This window comes from Megalops cyprinoides, chromosome 4, assembly GCF_013368585.1.
Source record: "Megalops cyprinoides isolate fMegCyp1 chromosome 4, fMegCyp1.pri, whole genome shotgun sequence".
In the NCBI taxonomy this organism is placed as follows: domain Eukaryota; kingdom Metazoa; phylum Chordata; class Actinopteri; order Elopiformes; family Megalopidae; genus Megalops; species Megalops cyprinoides.
The window spans coordinates 38,262,495-38,283,385 of NC_050586.1; the positions used below are offsets into that span (position 1 = coordinate 38,262,495).

Sequence of the window (20,891 nt, forward strand, 5' to 3'; positions counted from 1 at the left end):
AAGGAGACCTGATACTTTCTTTCCCTGTTAACAGATCTAAGATCCACTGGACTCTCCTCAAATCTAGCACAAAGCATTTAATGTAAAAATCTAAATCTTACCCCAGATCAACTGCCAATGGCAAAAAGGAGTTAGAACCCACTCAGGTTTTCTGTTGTTAGAGCACACAGATTGTTTGGACAAGAGGACACTTGGATACAGCCAAAAGTCATCACTTGCTCTATATAGATGTACTACCATTTTTTTTCATTTCAGAACAACCACTTCACAACTGCCAAATGTTTTATTGTGCATCTTTGTAATCATTTGTAAGTGAAATCTATTTCATCTGTGGAGCTGAACACAGTGCAGTTCTGCTCTCTTTATTCTTCTGTTGAGATGATACGGATAACCTGAACACCCTTTACTGAACAGCACCTGCTCTTATTGCACGTCTACCAATTCACATATCTAAGTTTAACTGAATAGCTAGCTATCTAATATAAAATTAAGGCACTAGCACCAGTCAGCGCTGCAGGCCCATGAAATGCTGCAAGACCTTCTATGTCCTAATATTGTGGTATACAGAACTTGGCACAGTGCTCTATGATCTGACACTGTACAAAATTGATATAACCTGCTTTGACTTGCTCGTTATATTCTATGCCAGCGTTTCTCAAACCTCTCCTGGAGGACTCCTTGTCCTGCATGTTTTAGATCTCTCCCTGCTCCAACACAGCTGATTTAAATGATCGGGTTGTTATTAAGCAGGTTCAGGAGTTCATAACAAGTTGATCATTTGAATCAGCTGTGTTGGAGCAGGGAGAGATCTAAAATATGCAGGACAAGGGGTCCTCCAGGAGGTTTGAGAAACTGTTCTATGCTACACATCCCACTAATAAGTTTCCACGGGCTGCTGTCTTCATCATACACTAAAGATAAAATGGCACTGAACAAGTTACTAACTCCAAACCTGTTCTCTAACAGTATTTCTGCTACATATACATGTATATTTTTTCAAAGTGACCTATATGCAAGGTGCCTGTGCTAACACCAAGCCCGACTAAATGTCAGTTGGAAAGGCGTAACGTAATCACTGCCTATAAGAAAGCACACCACACGGAAGCAGTACTTTTGATCGACAGTAAGCCCGACAACTTCTTTTAGAGAGCTTTTATTAGATTTGCAATCAAATAGAATTGTGCATAATGGAATGATGGTGTCTTTGTTTAAAGACGAATATTTTTGAGAATCAATATATGGATAGAAAGTAAATATACAGTTCACCAAGTGTTTCCGGGTCAAATTAGCTCATTGAATGCTCACTGCCTGTGCCCTCCACCACCATCTTTCTCACTTTTCTCCCCGTTAGCAGTCAGGCGGTGGAGACGGCCAGTCTGCTATATTTCTCCAAAGATGTTGTCCGTTCGTGTTGCAGCGGCCCTCGCTCGTACTCTGCCCAGGCGGGCTGGATTTGTAAGAATTATTTTTCATATATTCGCTGATCTTTCTAGGATGTCTTTGCGAAATTACTTGCAACACGCAAGCGAAGGTCTGAATGTCACTGAGCAGGGAGGGCGTGAAGGTTCTGCAGGTTGCACCGTTTCATGGGCCCGCGGCACTGACTGGTGCTAGTGCCTTAATTTAATATAAGATGGCTAGCTAATCAGTTAAACTTGGATATGTGAATTGGTATACATGCCGTGTATTTACTTCAAACGTAGCCGTATCGAAGAGCATGTTTAGATTTTCTCACACGTTGTGCCTAGCCTGTTAGCCTGCTAGCCTGGGATCATGTCTAGAAGGTGGCTTGCTAGTCTAAGTCTGGGTTTATTTTGTTGCACCACTGAATGTCAGTCAGCAAGGTCAGGTCTGCTATATGCAGTCAGCGTTCACGAACATGCCTCTGATGGGGCATAAACGCATACAAACTAGTGAGCTAGCCAGCTAGCTTTTGTATTGCTGTCAAGTCAGCAGCCTAGTATAGCTAACTTGCAAACTCGAGTTAATACTGCCGTTAAGGCCAGTAAGCTCCTACATTCGCCTTGATTTGATTTATTCCAGGAATCGTTAATGAACCGTATCATCAAACAAATAAGTGAAATGTATTAGCTAACTTGCTATTTGGTTGTGTTCAACAAGTGGTCACTTACCGAACTGATTGTTACAGGTTTCCAAAAATGTTGCAGCTGCCTGTGTAGGTGTCAAGAACCTGCACACCACCAGACCATGGCTGCAGAAGACAGGTTGGTAGCTGACTTGTAGGATGATCATGTTAAGAAAGAACAGACATTGTGCTGTGTTACTTACACATTTACAATGGTGCAATCCTTTTGTCTTTACCGTCCTTCATGAATGGGGGTGTCTTATCAGCTACTCTTGAAGAACCATTCTCTGTGTCCTATACAGATTTTCTGTTGAATGTCCCCCCATAAATCTATTTAAGTGAATGGATTTTGAATCATAACATTTCTGTTCTAAGTGGATATTGGTTAAATGAAATTGTAAGAAAAATTTGGGCACGTGTTATTTCCAGGTTCATTCATTGTATGATACTACCGGCTCATTCAATTTGGAATGAAGTTTAAATTTTCACTTGAGGTCGACGCAGTATGAATTTGGTAAGCTCTTATACTCCTGTTTGTAGGCACTGCTGAGGTGTCCTCCATCCTTGAGGAGAAGATCATGGGGGCAGATACCACGGCTGACCTTGAGGAGACTGGCCGTGTGCTGTCTATTGGGGATGGTATTGCAAGAGTATACGGGCTGAGGAATGTGCAGGCTGAAGAGATGGTTGAGTTCTCCTCTGGCCTGAAGGTATGCCTGAGAGTGGTCTAAGTTGTCATGTATAGCCAAAGATGTTTTTTAACAGACTACCCCCACTGGGGAACAAGTTGATGTACCTTATGTTGAATAAGGTATGTGAACATTGTGCATCCAAGTTGACTCTAAGAGTGCTGGAAGCTGCAAGAAGTTCAGCATACAAGATCATTTCTTAAAATGCAGTAAATGTTTTCTGCCATACTGTTCCTTGTACTCAAACAGTTGAATGGTGAAATTGGTGGACTTTGATGTACTTGAATGTGTTGTGTGTCCTCTAACTTCTGCTCCAATCCTCCGTCCTCACAGGGTATGTCTCTGAACTTGGAGCCTGACAATGTTGGTGTCGTGGTGTTCGGTAACGACAAGCTAATCAAAGAGGGTGACATTGTCAAGAGAACCGGTGCCATTGTGGACGTCCCAGTCGGTGATGAGCTGTTGGGCCGTGTTGTGGATGCTTTGGGCAATGCCATCGATGGAAAGGTCTGAACAGTGTTTCCTGACCTAATTTATTTGTGCACTTGTGTCAGAATTGCTGTCTGTAATCAGTAATTTACAATTTAATGAGAGTGTACAGCTGCCATGGAAGACTACATGAGGATGGTCGCCTCTATCAGTTTCATGTTGTATGTAGGATGTTTCTGTGAAATCCATGAATTTGTCAAATTTTTTTGCTTGTGTTTTTTCCTCCAGGGTCCCTTGGGATCCAAGGCCCGCAGGAGGGTTGGCCTGAAGGCCCCTGGCATCATCCCAAGGATCTCTGTGCGTGAGCCCATGCAGACTGGCATCAAGGCTGTTGACAGTTTGGTGCCCATTGGCCGTGGCCAGAGAGAGCTGATCATTGGTGACAGGCAGACAGGGTAAGACACCCAACCAACAAAAGTAGATATTTTGGTGCTTGCATAATCACAGCTTTTTACAGGTTACAAGCAGAACATTCCAAGTTGTAATAAATAATTTTTTAGGGCCTGACATTAAATTGTTTGTGTTTGATGTAACATGCCAATTGCAGGAACTTCTAACCTGTGCCTGTCATTCAGCAAACCACTAAAAGTAGTATATGCTATACAGTACCTGTATGACGCTGCACTGTATTTGATGTAGTGATCAATGTTCACATACAGTGGGGAAAGCCTTTCTTTTCTTTTTTTTTCAGTTTGCCAAAATGAGTACTCAAATTTTGATACATCAGTCTAATGGCATGTAATATGAAATTCCTGAAGCTGTTCTCATCCAGAAATTTGCTGTGTCATAAAGCCATCTGAGCTTTTGAGGGGGTTAACTCAAGCTCTTTCAATTGTGGACTGTATCATAAAAGTATCATCTTTGTTCTTGCAGCAAAACTGCCATTGCCATTGACACCATCATCAACCAGAAGCGATTCAATGACGGAACTGATGAGAAGAAGAAGCTGTACTGCATCTATGTCGCCATCGGTCAGAAGAGGTCCACCGTGGCCCAGCTGGTCAAGAGGCTGACCGATGCCGATGCCATGAAGTACACTATCGTGGTGTCCGCCACCGCCTCCGACGCCGCCCCCCTGCAGTACCTGGCCCCCTACTCCGGCTGCTCCATGGGAGAGTACTTCAGGGACAATGGCAAGCATGCCTTGATCATCTATGATGACTTGTCCAAGCAGGTCAGTCAAAGCTACGTGTTCTTCAATTACTTCATTCCAATGAGGAAATCAGATGGAATTCTCTGAGATTTCTGCCCGATTCTCATTCAGAAATGAGTGATGTCTGTGTTGTGTAGCCGCTGATTAGGTTATAACATATCTCTGCTTTCTCTCAGGCTGTGGCCTACCGTCAGATGTCCCTGCTGCTGCGTCGTCCTCCTGGTCGTGAGGCCTACCCTGGTGATGTGTTCTACCTGCACTCCCGTCTGCTGGAGAGAGCGGCCAAAATGAACGACAACTTCGGTGGAGGCTCTCTGACCGCCCTGCCTGTCATTGAGACCCAGGCTGGTGACGTGTCGGCCTACATTCCCACCAATGTCATCTCCATCACAGATGGCCAGGTACACACGATCTAGTCTGCCTTGGTTCATAGAAAAGAAGCATTGGCGATGACCTGTAGCTCACCTCTGCTTCTCTCCTTTAGATCTTCCTGGAGACTGAATTGTTCTACAAGGGCATTCGTCCTGCCATCAACGTGGGCTTGTCTGTGTCCCGTGTGGGATCTGCTGCCCAGACCAGGGCCATGAAACAAGTGGGTGTCCTGTGGTGACATACAAAATGTGAATTAAGTACATTTCAGAGTGGGATCTCTTGTCATATACACAACATGCTGTCGGAGTTGTATTTACAATGAGTTTATTTGATTTGAATTATCTTTATTGATTTTCATTATTTCCTCATTAGATTTTATGTAATTGTACTTGCACATACAGTTGTTAAATGTGTTTCCTAATTGGTATGTGAATTTAAGGGACTGTTGGCAAAGACAGTCGGTTTAATTCTCAAGGTAGACTACAGAATACACTTAAGACTGTTTGAATACATACAGTTCTGTAGATGTTTGCTTTGCACATATTTTTCTCACAGAATGCTTTCCTTTGCCCATCTCTGCATTCATCAGGTATTATCTTGACAGCTGTCCCTCTTTCCCCCCCACCCCCCAGGTGGCTGGTACCATGAAGCTGGAGCTGGCTCAGTACCGTGAGGTGGCTGCCTTTGCCCAGTTTGGCTCTGACTTGGATGCTGCCACCCAGCAGCTGCTGAACCGTGGCGTGCGTCTGACCGAGCTGCTGAAGCAGGGACAGTACTGTGAGTGTCTCTGTCTACCCGCCCTCATTTTAGGCATTTACTGTGTGTGTGTGTGTGTGTGTGTGTGTGTGTGTGTGTGTGTCACAGTTATCAATGATTGCTGTCCATACTTTCCTCAGCTCCCATGGCCATCGAGGAACAGGTAACAGTTATTTATGCCGGTGTCCGAGGTCACCTAGACAAATTGGAGCCCAGCAAGATCACCAAATTCGAGAAGGCTTTCCTGCAGCACATCCTCAGCCAGCACCAGGACCTGCTGGCCACAATCAGGTAATCAGAGCTGTCTCTGTAAAGCCTGAACCTTTCAGCATCTTGAATTCAGAACCTTACAAGTATCAAAACATGTCTAGCAGGCTTGCGGGTTAACAATTGCTGAAACGTTTCAAAATGTATTTGGTTTCCACAATGTCTTGATATACCTGTTAATAACCAAGGCACACACAAGTCCAGGACTTAAAAGTACAATGATGGAGTGCCCTCCCATAGCTTCCATCTGTAATGGGGATGGCAAAGGTTGCACTGGAGGGAGGGATTGGTAGACAAGAAGGGCAAGGTTCTGGCTCTTTAATGGGAACTACAGTTCTGTTGAGCAGCAGTGTAACATTCACTGGTTCAATGCAAAGTAAGAACATTATGTAATGCATGTTTTGAATGCTTTATACGTGGCCATGTCTATGGAAAAATCTATTTTAAGAATTACTTTGAGTCCAGTTGGATGCCAGTGTAAAATGATTTGTGTACTGATTGTACTGATTTTGCACTCTACAGCTTTTTAATTTTTGCATATTTTAAGAGTGAAGTGCACTGGTCCTCCTCTAAACTAAATTTCTTTATTCTGTTACAGAGCTGATGGCAAGATCTCCGAGGCAGCAGATGCCAAACTGAAGGAGATCGTGCTGAACTTCCTGTCCAGTTTCGATGCTTAGTGCACACTTTTGAATAGCTGTTCTCACAATGTTGACATTGTATTTGTTCAAATTCAGAACCTCAAATTATGAATGTCCCAACAATTACAGTTACCACTCGCCACTTACAGATTTCTCTTACCAAAATAAAATGTTCCAACTCCTGAATTATTTCCCTTGATTGTTCATTGATGCTCAGCTCTGGCATTCATGCTATGCTTTGGACAATTATGGAATGTGTTACCAAATTAAGTTTTCCCCTGAATAGAAATGTTTCAGGTGGGTTAATTCATTACATGATTGCAATAGATGTCCCATTGCATTTGGTCACCACCGTACATTTTCAAGGCTTTATCTTTTTCGCCATTTGTCGGTTTTCTTACCCTTACTATAGTGCCCTTTGCTTTCCGTTGTATTTTGTGAAGATCCTGAAGATATGTTTTACTTACAGGTGAACTGGCTGCAGATTTGGGGCACCCAGAATAGCATAGGCCATGAGTCAATTAATTTTGTGAACAGAATTGCTTAGAACTGAAGAGAGGTGCATTTTAGAAGTACATGCCCTATGTTACTGTATTTTTGTCTGTTCCTACTGTTTATCCATGATATTTCAAACTGGAATTCATGAAGTGGGGTGAAGTCAGAAGGTGAGGAGGTTCCTATTAATGCTTTAGGTGTTGAAGTGTGTGATTGATTTTGAACAGGACATGAGGGCACAGAACAATAACTTTTCTAAGAGCATATTTCAGGCTGTTCAATGTTATGCATTTGCACTTTGCCACAACCAGTAGCCTATGGCTCGGTGCTACAGCCTGGAGGTTTTCTCCATTATTCGACTCTGTGGCTCTCAGTCATTTCAGTCATACGGGTGTATTCAAAGTGACAAATCAGCTTGACGTCAGAAAGCACAACACTCGGTTCCATGTGGGTAAACAACTGTATTGATTTCGAAATGTTAAGAGACGGCCTTATTTATACCTCCGAAGTAGCTGGATCGCAAATCAGGTAAATTGAGTTTCTCATGATTTTCCAAGACCATTAATGATACTATCAAGCCACAACAAAAACATGTTCATAATGTTTTACGTGTTATTTAATACACTGGAAACATTGGGAGCTGTGTATGGTTTAGTTTAATTTGGGTAGGCAAGCTAGCAAGCACAAATGATTTTCCGAATGTGCTTCCTATATACAGTGACAGTAATGCTCGAAAGAAACTGCCCATTCTTACACACTGAATTTTTCCAAGCAATAAAGTTGCTGTCCTTTTTATGGGGGTGAGTTAACGTAATACTACAGAGTTAACGTTAAGCTACACGTGTTCAGCTCCATGCAAAAATGAAGGTCCGCCACACGTGAATTTAGTATAAATAAAAATTGAGCAATACCCGAAGTTTCATATGATGTACTTTATGCGTGAAATATTAGCTACTAGTTTACTAAGGGCTCTTTCTGCTAACGGGGCTCCTTCTTGTAACGGTAGCTCGCTAGCTTGAAGCTGCGCACTGTCGCACACAACGGAATTACCTAATAACATGGACTTCAGTGTAAATATTAGCCTGCTAGTTAAGTGTGGGTATGGCAGTTTAGCTAGTTAACGTTAGCTACTATCAACAACTAGTTGGCAACAAACTGGCTCGTGGTTTGAGTTGACGGTTAAGATTAGTAACGGCTAACGTTGACGTTCGCCAGCTATCGATAGCGAGCCACAAAGCTAACGTTAGCAAGCTATCATTTGTTGGATGACGTTCCCTATTTAAACGATTTGCCATACGAAAAAGAAATATATTATACCATACTGAGAAACATGTTGGTCAGCCCAATAATATATCACAAATACATGTAATGCAAAGCAGAAATATATTTTATTACACCGAAATAGCAATTATTTACACATGTGGAACTTTTTGAGATAAAAAATATTCTGTAACATATATTGTCAATATATTATTTTTGTATAGGATAAGCCAGCTAGATTGACAGTATTTGAAAGAACAACTGTTTGTGAAACTGCACAGTGCAAACCTACAAACTTAACATCTTCATCATTTTTTTTACACTGTATCAGAAACTTCTAGGTAATGTCACTCTCTTATTTGTTTGACAGCTCTGGTTATTAGGAAAAAGTCCCCATTCACAACTAAATACTAAACAGCTTTATTCACAAGCGTTCTGATTTGGCCTTTAGTGGCAATGGAGCTCTGAGGTATTGTGATGTCATAAGTGGACCTGTGATGTCACCCTCTGTGTCCAGCATAAGTATAGCTTCACTCCTCAGACTTGTCAGTGATCGGTAATGACGGTTTATTTCGAAAAGCGAAGAATGAGATAATGGAACCAGACTTCAGCAGTGCTGTTTCCATCATACACCAGGAAGAAGAGCTGGAAGCAGACTCTCCTAAGGCTGTTCCAGAAGTTCAGTCTGAGGATACGGTCTCTCCCCCTTCAGCAAATGAAATGAGTACCAGCCCAAGAGAGGATGGAAGCAGTGAAGAGGAGAAGCCAACCAAGGGAAAAAATGTGATCACTAGATCTAAAAAGCCCTTGGAAGTAGAGGACAGCACAAGCTCTCCTGCTTCTGATATGGAGAGTGATACAAATGTTGCCATGCGGTATGACGATATCTGCACATGGCTGGAAAAGACTGTGGAGCAGTACCATGTGGAGGAAAGGAAGAAGGTGGAGATGGTTAGCGACAACCTGGAGCTTGAGCAGGAGCTTGTCAGTTACAACAGGCAGCTGGAGGAGGACCGCAACGAGGCCCAGTGCTTGTTGACCTTCGAGCGCAAGCGTAAAGTGCGCATGCAGAAGGAGCTTGAGAAGGAGAGGAGGAGAAACCTTAAGGCAAAGGACAGGGAGACAGAGCTGCTGGAGCAGAATCGCAGTCTCCAAGATGAGGTCATGAAGCTGAAGCTGGAGCTGGAGCAGGAGCGTGCCAGCAGGGATCTGTGGGTCAGTAAGGAGACCTTGGACCTGACTGTCTCTCAGTTCAGTGATCAGATCGGTGCCCTCAAAGCCGAGCTGGAGACCAAAGCTCAGCATCTGTCTGAACTGGAGAGAGAGAAAGAAGATCTTTGTAGCCAGATAGAAGCTGAGAAAACGAAATCTAAGATGGCAGCAGAGCTGAAGGAGACTGTGGATATGAGACTCAATGATGAGGTAAAGAGGAACACAGAGCTGCAAACAGAGGTACTGAAGCTTAGGACCATGTTGAAAACCGACAAGAAGAAGCTGCGAGAGCAGGACACTCAAAGGCAGGTAGAGATCGAGGCTACTCTCAGCAAGATGAAGTCCGATGTGGATAAAGTCTGCCAACAACTGGAGGAGGAAACGCTGAAAAGCAGCAGGCTGGAAGCAGCGAACAGGGACCTGGAGGAGCAGCTCTCCCCCCTCAGGACTCTGAGCAAGCGCTACAAGAAAGTGAAGAAGAGCAGGAAGCAAATGGAAGCAGAGGTGAAGAGCCTGAGGCAACAGATGGAGTTCTGCAAGGTGGATCAAGTCCAGGTTAAAAAGAGCTCCAGAGAGGTGGAGCAGGGGGCCCAAAAGGATATGCAGAAGAAGATGGAGGAGGTGAACCTGTTCCTGCGCACCCAGGCGGCCTCACAGGAGTCTCGTGAGCGCTTAAGAGCCACTAATGAGGCCAGACTGAGGACCCATCTGGAGGAGCGTATCCGCTTCCTGGAGAGTGAGCTGGACCGGGCCTGGAGCTGCAAGGAGGACATTATTACTCAGAGGGAGTGTCTCAGGCTTGAGATGCACTGGTATAAGAACCTCTACAAGGAGGAACTGGGACTACGCGAAGACCTGGAAGCCATGCTGGAGAGGGCTAATGAGCGCCTGGAGGAAGCCAGCGTCAGACACCAACGTAGCACACAGCTTCTCATCAGCAGGATCATCAGCGGGAACACAGACGTTTAACGCTTTCAGATCCCGCGTCCATCATCACGTTTCAGGTTGGTTTTTCATGAAAATGCATGGATTAAAAACCTGTCACAGGTTACTATTTAGATTCTAACTACCAATTAGTTGCAAGTTTGTGCCTACTGTTTATTGTTTGAAACAGTTCCATTGCTTATGCATGGCAGAGGTGCCAAGTAGCCAGATGAGTAAGGAACTTTTAATACCTTTTATATTTAGAAGTTATATTTGAAGATGAAATTATTGATTTTCATCTAGCAACTACAGAACTGAAGCAAACTTTTATCCATTACAGTTAGAATAATTGCAAAGAGATAAAATGTAAGCAAATCTGTTTAAATGATGCAAATCTGTTTTTACAACAAATACAATACATTTTCATATTACAAGAAGTTCATATGTATTGAAAAAATGTTTGTTTATAGGGTATCTGCCTTGGATTCGGAGGATGAGGATGAAGATTCTGTCAGGACTGAACCAGTTGGTGAGTGTAGAAATGTGAAGGGTAAGGCGGAAATCATTTCAAGGTGACATTTTTTACCTACTTTTACACAAGTTGACACAGTTCCCTGAGGTCTTTATAAGAGAGCTGTGACATTTTTTGGTAAAAATACCACAAGGATAAAGCACCACGGTACTATCGTCACCTTGCAAAAATAGCACTGTCTACAATGGCAGCTTTTGAGCGCTACTTCCGTATTATGATAATGAGCCCCTGATAACCACACCCCCAACTTTAGCGTGGTGTGCCCACGCCGGTACTTTTCCAAGATACCATGGCGACCGTTGAGCGTGACTCCGAAGCAAGAGCATAGAGCGGAGCGTTCTAGAAACTTTGAGCGAGGCGGGGCGTTTATGATTGCTATCAAATGCTGTGAATGATCTAATATTTTTTTTTCCAAAATATCGCTCGGACGGAAACGCTCATTTTTAGCAATCGAGCTTGCCAGGGTCAACTTGCAGGCTATCCAAACTAACGTAGCACTGTATCTTGGCTGCTAGCCAGATCTTTATCAAACATCATATAAGGGTATCTAAAAAGCTAGCAATCAGCAAATGAACTACAATGCTTACATCCTATTAGTAGTCTAGTTTTGTGGGTGAGTCATAAGTAACACGGATACGTTTCTGTCAAACACAAGTTTTGTTTGCACTAGCAGCATAAAGTAATAGAGCGTACGGAGGCTAAGGGAAAGTACACCGTTGTCGCTTGCGTAAACGAAGTGGCGGCGCCGTGGGTGGAAATGTGCAGATTAAGGGGCGGTAACATTATAATAAGATCCCCCTTACGTCACTACGGGAGCGAAGTCTGAGTGGCTCGTTTTTCACATGCTTACAGAGAAAGGCTGACGAAAACAAAGTTACTGGGTTGTCGTTTTTCACATTTTTTGGGCTGGTAGATGCACCGGGGACCCGATTATAGCACTTAAACACGGAAAAAGTCAGATTTTCATGATATGTCCCCTTTAAGTGAAGAGCAAGATCTATCATCAATTATTTTCAGTATTAAATGTGTTGTGAATATAAGGAAAGTACTATACATATTGAAAGCTGCTCAGCAGAGATAAAATTAAGAATGAGTTTACAGTGTTTATATAAAAAGTCAGAGAAAGGTATATAGAAGTTATAGAAAGATGAGTTCTGTGAAATTGTGTATCCTCTGTGACAAGTGCAATGTTCGACTGCACTTAATAACACAAAAATTGATTGACAGGGTAAAAAAGTCATTGGTTTTTGTATATACTCAGTTTTAAGAGTATATTAACGAAAGAAAAGAAAATGAAAATTCACAATAAAAAGTCTGGACCATTGAAACCCAAACTCCTTTGTAGTGGACATGAAAAAAAATTAAAGACATGATGTTTCATCAAAGTTTTGTTTGAGCGTGTTATTCAATACACTGGAAACATTGGGAGCTGTGTATGGTTTCGTTTAATTTGGGTAGGCAAGTTAGCTAGCTAGCAAGCACAAATGATTTTCCGAATGTGCCTCCTATATACAGTGACAGTAATGTTCGAAAGAAACTGGCCATCCTTACGCACTGAATTTTTCCAAGCAATAAAGTTGCTGTCCTTTTTATGGGGGTGAGTTAACGTAATACTACAGAGTTAACGTTATGCTAGACGTGTCAGCTCCATGCAAAAATGAAGGTCCGCCACACGTGAATTTAGTATAAATAAAAATTGAGCAATACCCGAAGTTTCATATGATGTACTTTATGCGTGAAATATTAGTTACTAGTTTACTAAGGGCTCTTTCTGCTAACGGGGCTCCTTCTTGTAACGGTAGCTCGCTAGCTTGAAGCTGCGCACTGTCGCACACAACTGAATTACCTAATAACAATGACTTTAGTGTAAATATTAGCCTGCTAGTTAAGTGTGGGTATGGCAGTTTAGCTAGTTAACGTTAGCTACTATCAGCAACTAGCTGGCAACAAACTGGCTCGTGGTTTGAGTTGACGGTTAAGATTAGTAACGGCTAACGTTGACGTTCGCCAGCTATCGATAGCGAGCAACAAAGCTAACGTTAGCAAGCTATCATTTGTTGGATGACGTTCCCTGTTTAAACGATTTGCCATACGAAAATGAAATATATTGTACCATACTGAGAAATATGTTGGTCAGCCCAATAATATATCACAAATACATGTAATGCAAAGCAGAAATATATTTTATTACACCGAAATAGCAATTATTTACATATGTTGAACTTTTTGAGATAAAAAATATTTTGTAACATATATTGTCAATATATTATTTTTTGTATAGGATAAGCCAGCTAGATTGACAGTATTTGAAAGAACAACTGTTTGTGAAACTGCACAGTGCAAACCTACAAACTTAACATCTTCATCATTTTTTTTACACTGTATCAGAAACGTCTAGGTAATGTCACTCTCTTATTTGTTTGACAGCTCTGGTTATTAGAAAAAAGTCCCCATTCACAACTAAATACTAAATAGCTTCATTCACAAGTGTTCTGATTTGGCCTTTAGTGGCAATGGAGCTCTGAGGTATTGTGATGTCATAAGTGGACCTGTGATGTCACCCTCTGTGTCCAGCATAAGTATAGCTTCACTCCTCAGACTTGTCAGTGATCGTTAATGACGGTTTATTTCAAACAGCGAAGAATGAGATAATGGAAGCAGACTTCAGCAGTGCTGTTTCCATCATACACCAGGAAGAAGAGCTGGAAGCAGACTCCCCTAAGGCTGTTCCAGAAGTTCAGTCTGAGGATACGGTCTCTCCCCCTTCAGCAAATGAAATGAGTACCAGCCCAAAAGAGGATGGAAGCAGTGAAGAGGAGAAGCCAACCAAGGGAAAAAATGTGATCACTAGAACTAAAAAGCCCTTGGAAGTAGAGGACAGCACAAGCTCTCCTGTTTCTGATATGGAGAGTGATACAAATGTTGCCATGCGGTATGACGATATCTGCACATGGCTGGAAAAGACTGTGGAGCAGTACCATGTGGAGGAAAGGAAGAAGGTGGAGATGGTTAGTGACAACCTGGAGCTTGAGCAGGAGCTTGTCAGTTACAACAGGCAGCTGGAGGAGGACCGCAACGAGGCCCAGTGTTTGTTGACCTTCGAGCGCAAGCGTAAAGTGCGCATGCAGAAGGAGCTTGAGAAGGAGAGGAGGAGAAACCTTAAGGCAAAGGACAGGGAGACAGAGCTGCTGGAGCAGAATCGCAGTCTCCAAGATGAGGTCATGAAGCTGAAGCTGGAGCTGGAGCAGGAGCGTGCCAGCAGGGATCTGTGGGTCAGTAAGGAGACCTTGGACCTGACTGTCTCTCAGTTCAGTGATCAGATCGGTGCCCTCAAAGCCGAGCTGGAGACCAAAGCTCAGCATCTGTCTGAACTGGAGAGAGAGAAAGAAGATCTTTGTAGCCAGATAGAAGCTGAGAAAACGAAATCTAAGATGGCAGCAGAGCTGAAGGAGACTGTGGATATGAGACTCAATGATGAGGTAAAGAGGAACACAGAGCTGCAAACAGAGGTACTGAAGCTTAGGACCACGTTGAAAACCGACAAGAAGAAGCTGCGAGAGCAGGACACTCAAAGGCAGGTAGAGATCGAGGCTACTATCAGCAAGATGAAGTCCGATGTGGATAAACTCTGCCAACAACTGGAGGAGGAAACGCTGAAAAGCAGCAGGCTGGAAGCAGCGAACAGGGACCTGGAGGAGCAGCTCTCCCCCCTCAGGACTCTGAGCAAGCGCTACAAGAAAGTGAAGAAGAGCAGGAAGCAAATGGAAGCAGAGGTGAAGAGCCTGAGGCAACAGATGGAGTTCTGCAAGGTGGATCAAGTCCAGGTTAAAAAGAGCTCCAGAGAGGTGGAGCAGGGGGCCCAAAAGGATATGCAGAAGAAGATGGAGGAGGTGAACCTGTTCCTGCGCACCCAGGCGGCCTCACAGGAGTCTCGTGAGCGCTTAAGAGCCACTAATGAGGCCAGACTGAGGACCCATCTGGAGGAGCGTATCCGCCTCCTGGAGAGTGAGCTGGACCGGGCCTGGAGCTGCAAGGAGGACATTATTACTCAGAGGGAGTGTCTCAGGCTTGAGATGCACTGGTATAAGAACCTCTACAAGGAGGAACTGGGGCTACGCGAAGACATGGAAGCCATGCTGGAGAGGGCTAATGAGCGCCTGGAGGAAGCCAGCGTCAGACACCAACGTAGCACACAGCTTCTCATCAGCAGGATCATCAGCGGGAACATAGACGTTTAACGCTTTCAGATCCTGCGTCCATCATCACATTTCAGGTTGGTTTTTCATGAAAATGCATGGATTAAAAACCTGTCACAGGTTACTCATCAGATTCTAGTTACCAATTAGTTGCAAGTTTGTGCCTACTGTTTATTGTTTGAAAAAGTTGCATTGCTTATGTGTGGCAGAGAAGCCAAGTAGCCAGATGAGTAAGGAACTTTTAATACCTTTTATATTTAGAAGTTGAAGATGAAATTATTGATTTTCATCTAGCAACTACAGAACTGAAGCAAACGTTTATCCATTGCAGTTAGAATAATTGCAAAGAGATAAAATGTAAGCAAATCTGTTTAAATGATGCAAATCTGTTTTTACAACAAATACAATACATTTTCATATTACAAGAAGTTCATATGTATTGAAAAAATGTTTGTTTATAGGGTATCTGCCTTGGATTCTGAGGATGAGGATGAAGATTCAGTCAGGACTGAACCAGTTGGTGAGTGTAAAAATGTGAAGGGTAAGGTGGAAATCATTTAAGTGAAGAGCAAGATCTATCATCACTTATTTTCAGTATTAAATGTGTTGTGAATATAAGGAAAGTACTATACATATTGAAAGCTGCTCAGCAGGGATAAAATTAAGAATGAGCTTAGTGTTTCTATAGAAAGTCAGAGAAAGGTATATAGAAGTTATAGAAAGATGAGTTCTGTGAAATTGTGTACCCTCTGTGACAAGTGCAATGTTCGACTGCACTTAATAACACAAAAATTGATTGACAGGGTAAAAAATTCTTGTATAAGAATTTTGCTTATACAAGAATTTTTGTTGCTTTAGGCTTGCTCTCAGGGGGTCTCAGGCCTGGGAACAATGTAAAGCTGCTTTGTGACAACTTGTGTTGTAAAAAGCGCTATACAAATAAAAATGAATTGAATTGAATTGAATTGGTTTTTGTATATACTCAGCTGTAAGAGTATATTAACGAAAGAAAAGAAAATGAAAATTCACAATAAAGTCTGGACCATTGAAACCCAAACTCCTTTGTAGTGGACATGAAAAAAAAAATTAAAGACATGTTTCATCAAAGTTTTGTTTGAGCATTATTTCTAAATAGAATATGATTTTTTTTCTTTGTGCATGGAAACGGTGTGGGTCTGAAAGGGTTTAACACTTGCCACCAAGCTTGTTATACCTCAAGCTTGTATTACCTCAAAGTAGTAGTTTTGCATGAACTTTCATCACAAAGGAATGTTGCTACTAGGTGACAGAAAGGAGTGGTCTGGCAGGAGTGTAGGGTATATAAACGATAATAAATAAATATATAACATGATGTAAATAAGGCATTTGAACAGAGTAAAATCAACAACAACAATAATAATATTAATATTAATAATAATAATTATAATAATACATAGTAAAGAAGCCTAACTGGAGGAATTGTTGTTAAAACCTTTAAAAAAAATTAAAAGGAGTGCTTTAATTTGAGTTTCTGTGTGTGGTTGCTCCTTTGCCTGTTTCAGCAGGCTCTTCCTTCTAATGTAGGGGCATAATAATTAAAACCTGTCCTTGCCATTTCTTTTATAATTTACTTGGGAATTGGGGAGAAGATTTGCCTCAAGGGATTAGAGGTAATGTGGGGCTCTTGAGAACGTTAAAATCTACTGTAAAAATCACAGGCAGCCAAGAATAATCTGTCAAGGTGACCACTGTCAAGGTTTTACATTACAAGGTTACTAAGGTCAGGCAAGGCTACTGCTCAGGAGAGCAGTGCTCACACAAAATGCCAGGACTACCTACCTAATTGTGAACTGAGCAGCCACCAAGTTGTCAGGTGGAAACAACAGACCAAAACTGAACCCACCAACAGTAAGCAGTTTTTAAATGTGTGGGAAAATGTACAGGATGCAAACATGCAAGATAATAATGGAATCTAAAATGGTAATACAATAATACCACTCCATTATCACTGATAGTAACTTAACTATTGCAACTATTGCTATGTTAAACAGCACTACATGAGGATACTTAACTACTCCTTTTATTTTATTACGCTCTCAACACTAACCAGATTTGATGCGTGCGGTGTAATTGTTGCAATGGATTCTAGTTCCTCTCATTGCTGATTCAGGTTTTTTTTTAAAATAGCTAAATGCCTGAAAATCAAATGCCTGATCATAATGTGATAATGAATTCCTTTCTATCCCTTTTTATTTAATTATTAATTCATTTTTTCTATTTAATTTTTCATTTAGACATTTCATAACACATTAACATCAAAATACATTTGAATGAAATTTCTCGTTGTTTATTTGATGTATCATCTTTCACGAATCGAGAGATGACTGGGCCTTTAGTTCCCTGACATTTATTTTCTGCCAAAAAACTGTTTAGAGTTGGGTTCAGTTTTGGTCTTGTTGTTTCCATATGACAACTTGGTGGCTGCCCAGTTCACAATTAGGTAGTCCTGGCAAATTAATAATGTTTTCAGTCAGTCAGCACTTTACTAAGATACTCTGTTCTTAGCCAGGTACCTCAATACCTAGAAAACGCTTGCGACAACTTTATTTTCGGCTAACTGGCCCTTAGCTCCTTCTCTGACTACCTACCTTGGTAAGTAATTCTATTTCTAGCTATTTAAAATCATTTAGTTAGCAAGTTCTTTTCAGACAGTTTGTAAGATAGCTTGCTAATTATCTTTCATCTTGCTAGTTTGCTCATTAGGTCACTGTCAAACCAATTGTACTTTCAACTAGTTAGCTTCCTAGTGAACTATTTAATATACTAGCAAGCTATCATGCTAACTAATTAAGAAATGTTTATTTTCATTGAGGTAGCTGACCACCGTTAGCTACCAAGCTAACGTGCTGCTACCACTACTGTTTTAATACATTTCAGTTAGCTTGTCAGAAAACTACTTAACAAGTTAAGTAGTTAATGCATGTGATACATAGATTTTTTTTATCTATACAGATAGCTGCCACTAGCTACCTAGTTACCTTGCTAGTGGCAACCACACTTAAAGTGGCTACTTAAATTATGGCTGTGATTACAGTCAGCATTATCCTGAAACTGGAACCTCTCAACATCAGTAGGCAACTGGGGAAGGACAGCAGAGAGGCCTAGTGCCTGTGGATGGCTGAGCGCAAGCATAACCTACATGTGTAGAAGGAGCTTGAGGAGGAGAACAGGAGATACAACAACCAACTTAATGAGGCTACGCTCAAGCTCAGACAGGCAAAGTACAGAGAGATGGAGCTCGTGGAAGAGAATAACAGTCTCAAAGAGGAGATTATAATCCTCAAACTAGAACTGGAGCATGAGCGTGACAGCAGACAGCAGCAGGAGGACAAGCAGTCTGAGCCTAATGAAGCTCTCAAAGAACAGCTGGAGGAGGTTAAGAGGGAGCTGTGGCTTTGTGAGGAGACCTTGGTCCTCATTGTCTCTCATTACAGTGATCAGGTGAATGCCCTGAAGGGAAAGCTGAAGACAACCTACAACACAAGTGAGCATCTGTCCAAACTGGAGAAGGAGAAGGAACAGCTTTGTAGCCTACTGGAAAGTGAGACAGCAAAACTGAAGGTTGCAGCAGAGCTGAAGGAGTCATAGTATGAAGCCTCATGATGGGACAAAGAGGAATACTGAGCTTCAGACAGGTACAGAACCTGAGGATTATGTTGAAAACCAAAAACTGCTTACAAAAAGCTGAGACAGCAGGACAACAAAGAGTCAGAGGCAGCTGGAAATTGAGGCTACCATCAGCAAGATGAAGTCCAAAGTAACTGGAGGGGGTGCTGTAAAACATCAGGTCAAAGGCAGTGAACAGGAACCTGTATGAACAGCTCTCCCACCATCAGCACTCTGATGAAGCATTACAAGTTAGTGAAGAGGAGCAAAAAGCCACTGAAATAAAAAGAGGCTGAGGGAACAGATAGAGATTTGTAGGCTTGATCAGTGGGAGGTTAAAAAGAACTTCATAGAAGCTGAAGAATAGCTTAAAACGAGATACTACGAAAAGGTAGGGGGGTAAAATCTTTCTGTATATGCAAGTGGCCTAACAAGAGATTGGGGAACATGTAAGGGCTGCTCATTAAGCCAGCACAAGGAGCTGTGTTACCTCCCGGTATGTTATACTGTTTTGGGTTTTGGCCGTGGGCTGCTGTGTTTTTTTTTTGTGTTCCCATATACAGGTGGAGGTGAGGATGCATCATTGTTGCTGGGAAACCTGACTGGAGGATGCGGTAGGGAAAGACGCACCAATAAATGTTTGGTTAAACATCAAGAGACACCTGTAGTTGGACTTCAAGGAGTGGACCCATTTCAGCGTGGACTCAGAACCTGCTACATTGGCTGCCCGGTGAGACTTTGTAACCTGCGATTTGAGAGTCTTATGTATGTATGTATATTAGTATGCACAGGAAACTGATGAACATGTCTATGTTTTGTAAACCTAAATTTAGAGTAAAATGTAGTCTTTATATCTCAAAAACCATCAACCACCAAGTCATGCAACAGTGGACTCAGATTACATTGTCTTGTTTGTGTAACCTGCTATTATATCTATTGTATTTGTTCAAATATGATTTAAATTAGGTTATATTATAATTAATATAATTTATATTATTATATTAATATAATTTGTCTACAACTATAAAGAAATCAGTTTGAGTTATTTCTACTCTGTTGTTATATATTGGATTTTGATATTTTTATAACTGAGACAATTCACCATGAACTGAAAATGAGCTTAAAAAGTGAGAAATTAGTTTTTTTTTTTTTTCCCATCAGCAGCGGATTCTCATATTTACTGCACTGTTGCAAGGTTTCGGCATACATTTAACCACAATTGTTAATATCACTTTGAGTTTTTTCCTCTCTGTTGTTTCTAAAATATGTGTTGTGTTGTTTTTTAATAATTGATCTTATATACATGCATAACATAACCTAAAAAAGACATGATATTCCTTATTGTCAGCTGTGGCTTTATATATGACAGTTAAATAACTTTTAAATAAAACAAGTTTGTAAAAAAAAAAAAAAATGATTTCAATTTTAGTACAATTTTGAACAATAAAAACAATCTTTAAAAAAATCTGGATTTTTTTTTTTTTTCCAGAACTCATGCATGAAAGGGTTAAAGCGTCGATTTAGTTTTGATAGTTTCTGTCCTCCATATTAAGACGCTTTTCAGTTCAACAAAAATAGCTATAGTAGACAAAAGTTGCATTTCATGTAATATATTTCAATTTTCTTCCATTTCTTCTTCAGCACATGAGGGCTGAAGGTCTGTTCTGTAATTTCTTGTCAAACGAGTAGAAGAAATACACAACTGTGTGACGGTTTGAAATCGCATTCGAACGCAACGATAATCTAGCCTAGCATACGTTGAGCTAAGGCACGTTAACAGCTGAGACGAGGGGCTAACGTTAGCTTGCAAGATATCGAGCTGGTTTCATAATTTTACCTCAGAATACGTCCCCGATTTAATAAGAAGTTGTATTACACAGCTTCACCATAGAAAACAACTAATACAGCACATGTCTGACATGTTGACATACAGGATGTATAATTTCTAAAACAAATGACCATTATATAAATATATATATATATATAAACTTTTACACATTTATAAACGGGGTAGTGGTACACCGCACATTTTTGTTTTAAAATGTTTCAAATCTTAAACGATCTGGCGCGCACGACGGTGATGTCACTCCAGCGCCCATAGCAACACAAGAAGCGGAGACTCAACCGAAACAGAATGAGTGAAAGCAAGGAGGTGTTTTTATAAAAAAATCCGT

At 41.4% G+C, this 20,891-nt stretch overlaps 2 protein-coding genes across 2 annotated transcripts; both read left to right on the plus strand.

Annotated features, from left to right (window-relative positions):
- Positions 1-1,310: 1,310 nt before the first annotated feature.
- LOC118776405 (ATP synthase subunit alpha, mitochondrial) lies at positions 1,311-6,639 on the plus strand. The gene is made up of 11 exons (XM_036526744.1): positions 1,311-1,455; positions 2,150-2,225; positions 2,627-2,796; positions 3,109-3,282; positions 3,493-3,659; positions 4,138-4,438; positions 4,594-4,818; positions 4,902-5,009; positions 5,422-5,566; positions 5,686-5,836; positions 6,411-6,639. The coding sequence occupies exons 1-11, from the start codon at positions 1,396-1,398 to the stop codon at positions 6,490-6,492; spliced, it is 1,659 nt and encodes a 552-aa protein (XP_036382637.1). The 5' UTR covers positions 1,311-1,395; the 3' UTR covers positions 6,493-6,639.
- Positions 6,640-7,434: 795 nt separating this feature from the next.
- Positions 7,435-10,389, plus strand: LOC118776486 (ankyrin repeat domain-containing protein 26-like). The gene is made up of 2 exons (XM_036526847.1): positions 7,435-7,476; positions 8,845-10,389. Exon 2 carries the CDS (start codon positions 8,929-8,931, stop codon positions 10,387-10,389), a length of 1,461 nt encoding a protein of 486 aa, XP_036382740.1. The 5' UTR covers positions 7,435-7,476; positions 8,845-8,928.
- The last annotated feature ends 10,502 nt before the right edge of the window (positions 10,390-20,891 follow it).

What these genes read in the sequence shown, in the direction of transcription:
- LOC118776405 (XM_036526744.1), top strand. Translation starts at nt 1,396, where the DNA reads ATGTTGTCCGTTCGTGTTGCAGCGGCCCTCGCTCGTACTCTGCCCAGG. An exon ending in GCAATGCCATCGATGGAAAG is followed by an intron (nt 3,283 to 3,492) that starts GTCTGAACAGTG and finishes TTTTTCCTCCAG; the next exon opens with GGTCCCTTGGGATCCAAGGC. An exon ending in GACCTGCTGGCCACAATCAG is followed by an intron (nt 5,837 to 6,410) that starts GTAATCAGAGCT and finishes ATTCTGTTACAG; the next exon opens with AGCTGATGGCAAGATCTCCG.
- LOC118776486 (XM_036526847.1), top strand. Translation starts at nt 8,929, where the DNA reads ATGAGTACCAGCCCAAGAGAGGATGGAAGCAGTGAAGAGGAGAAGCCA.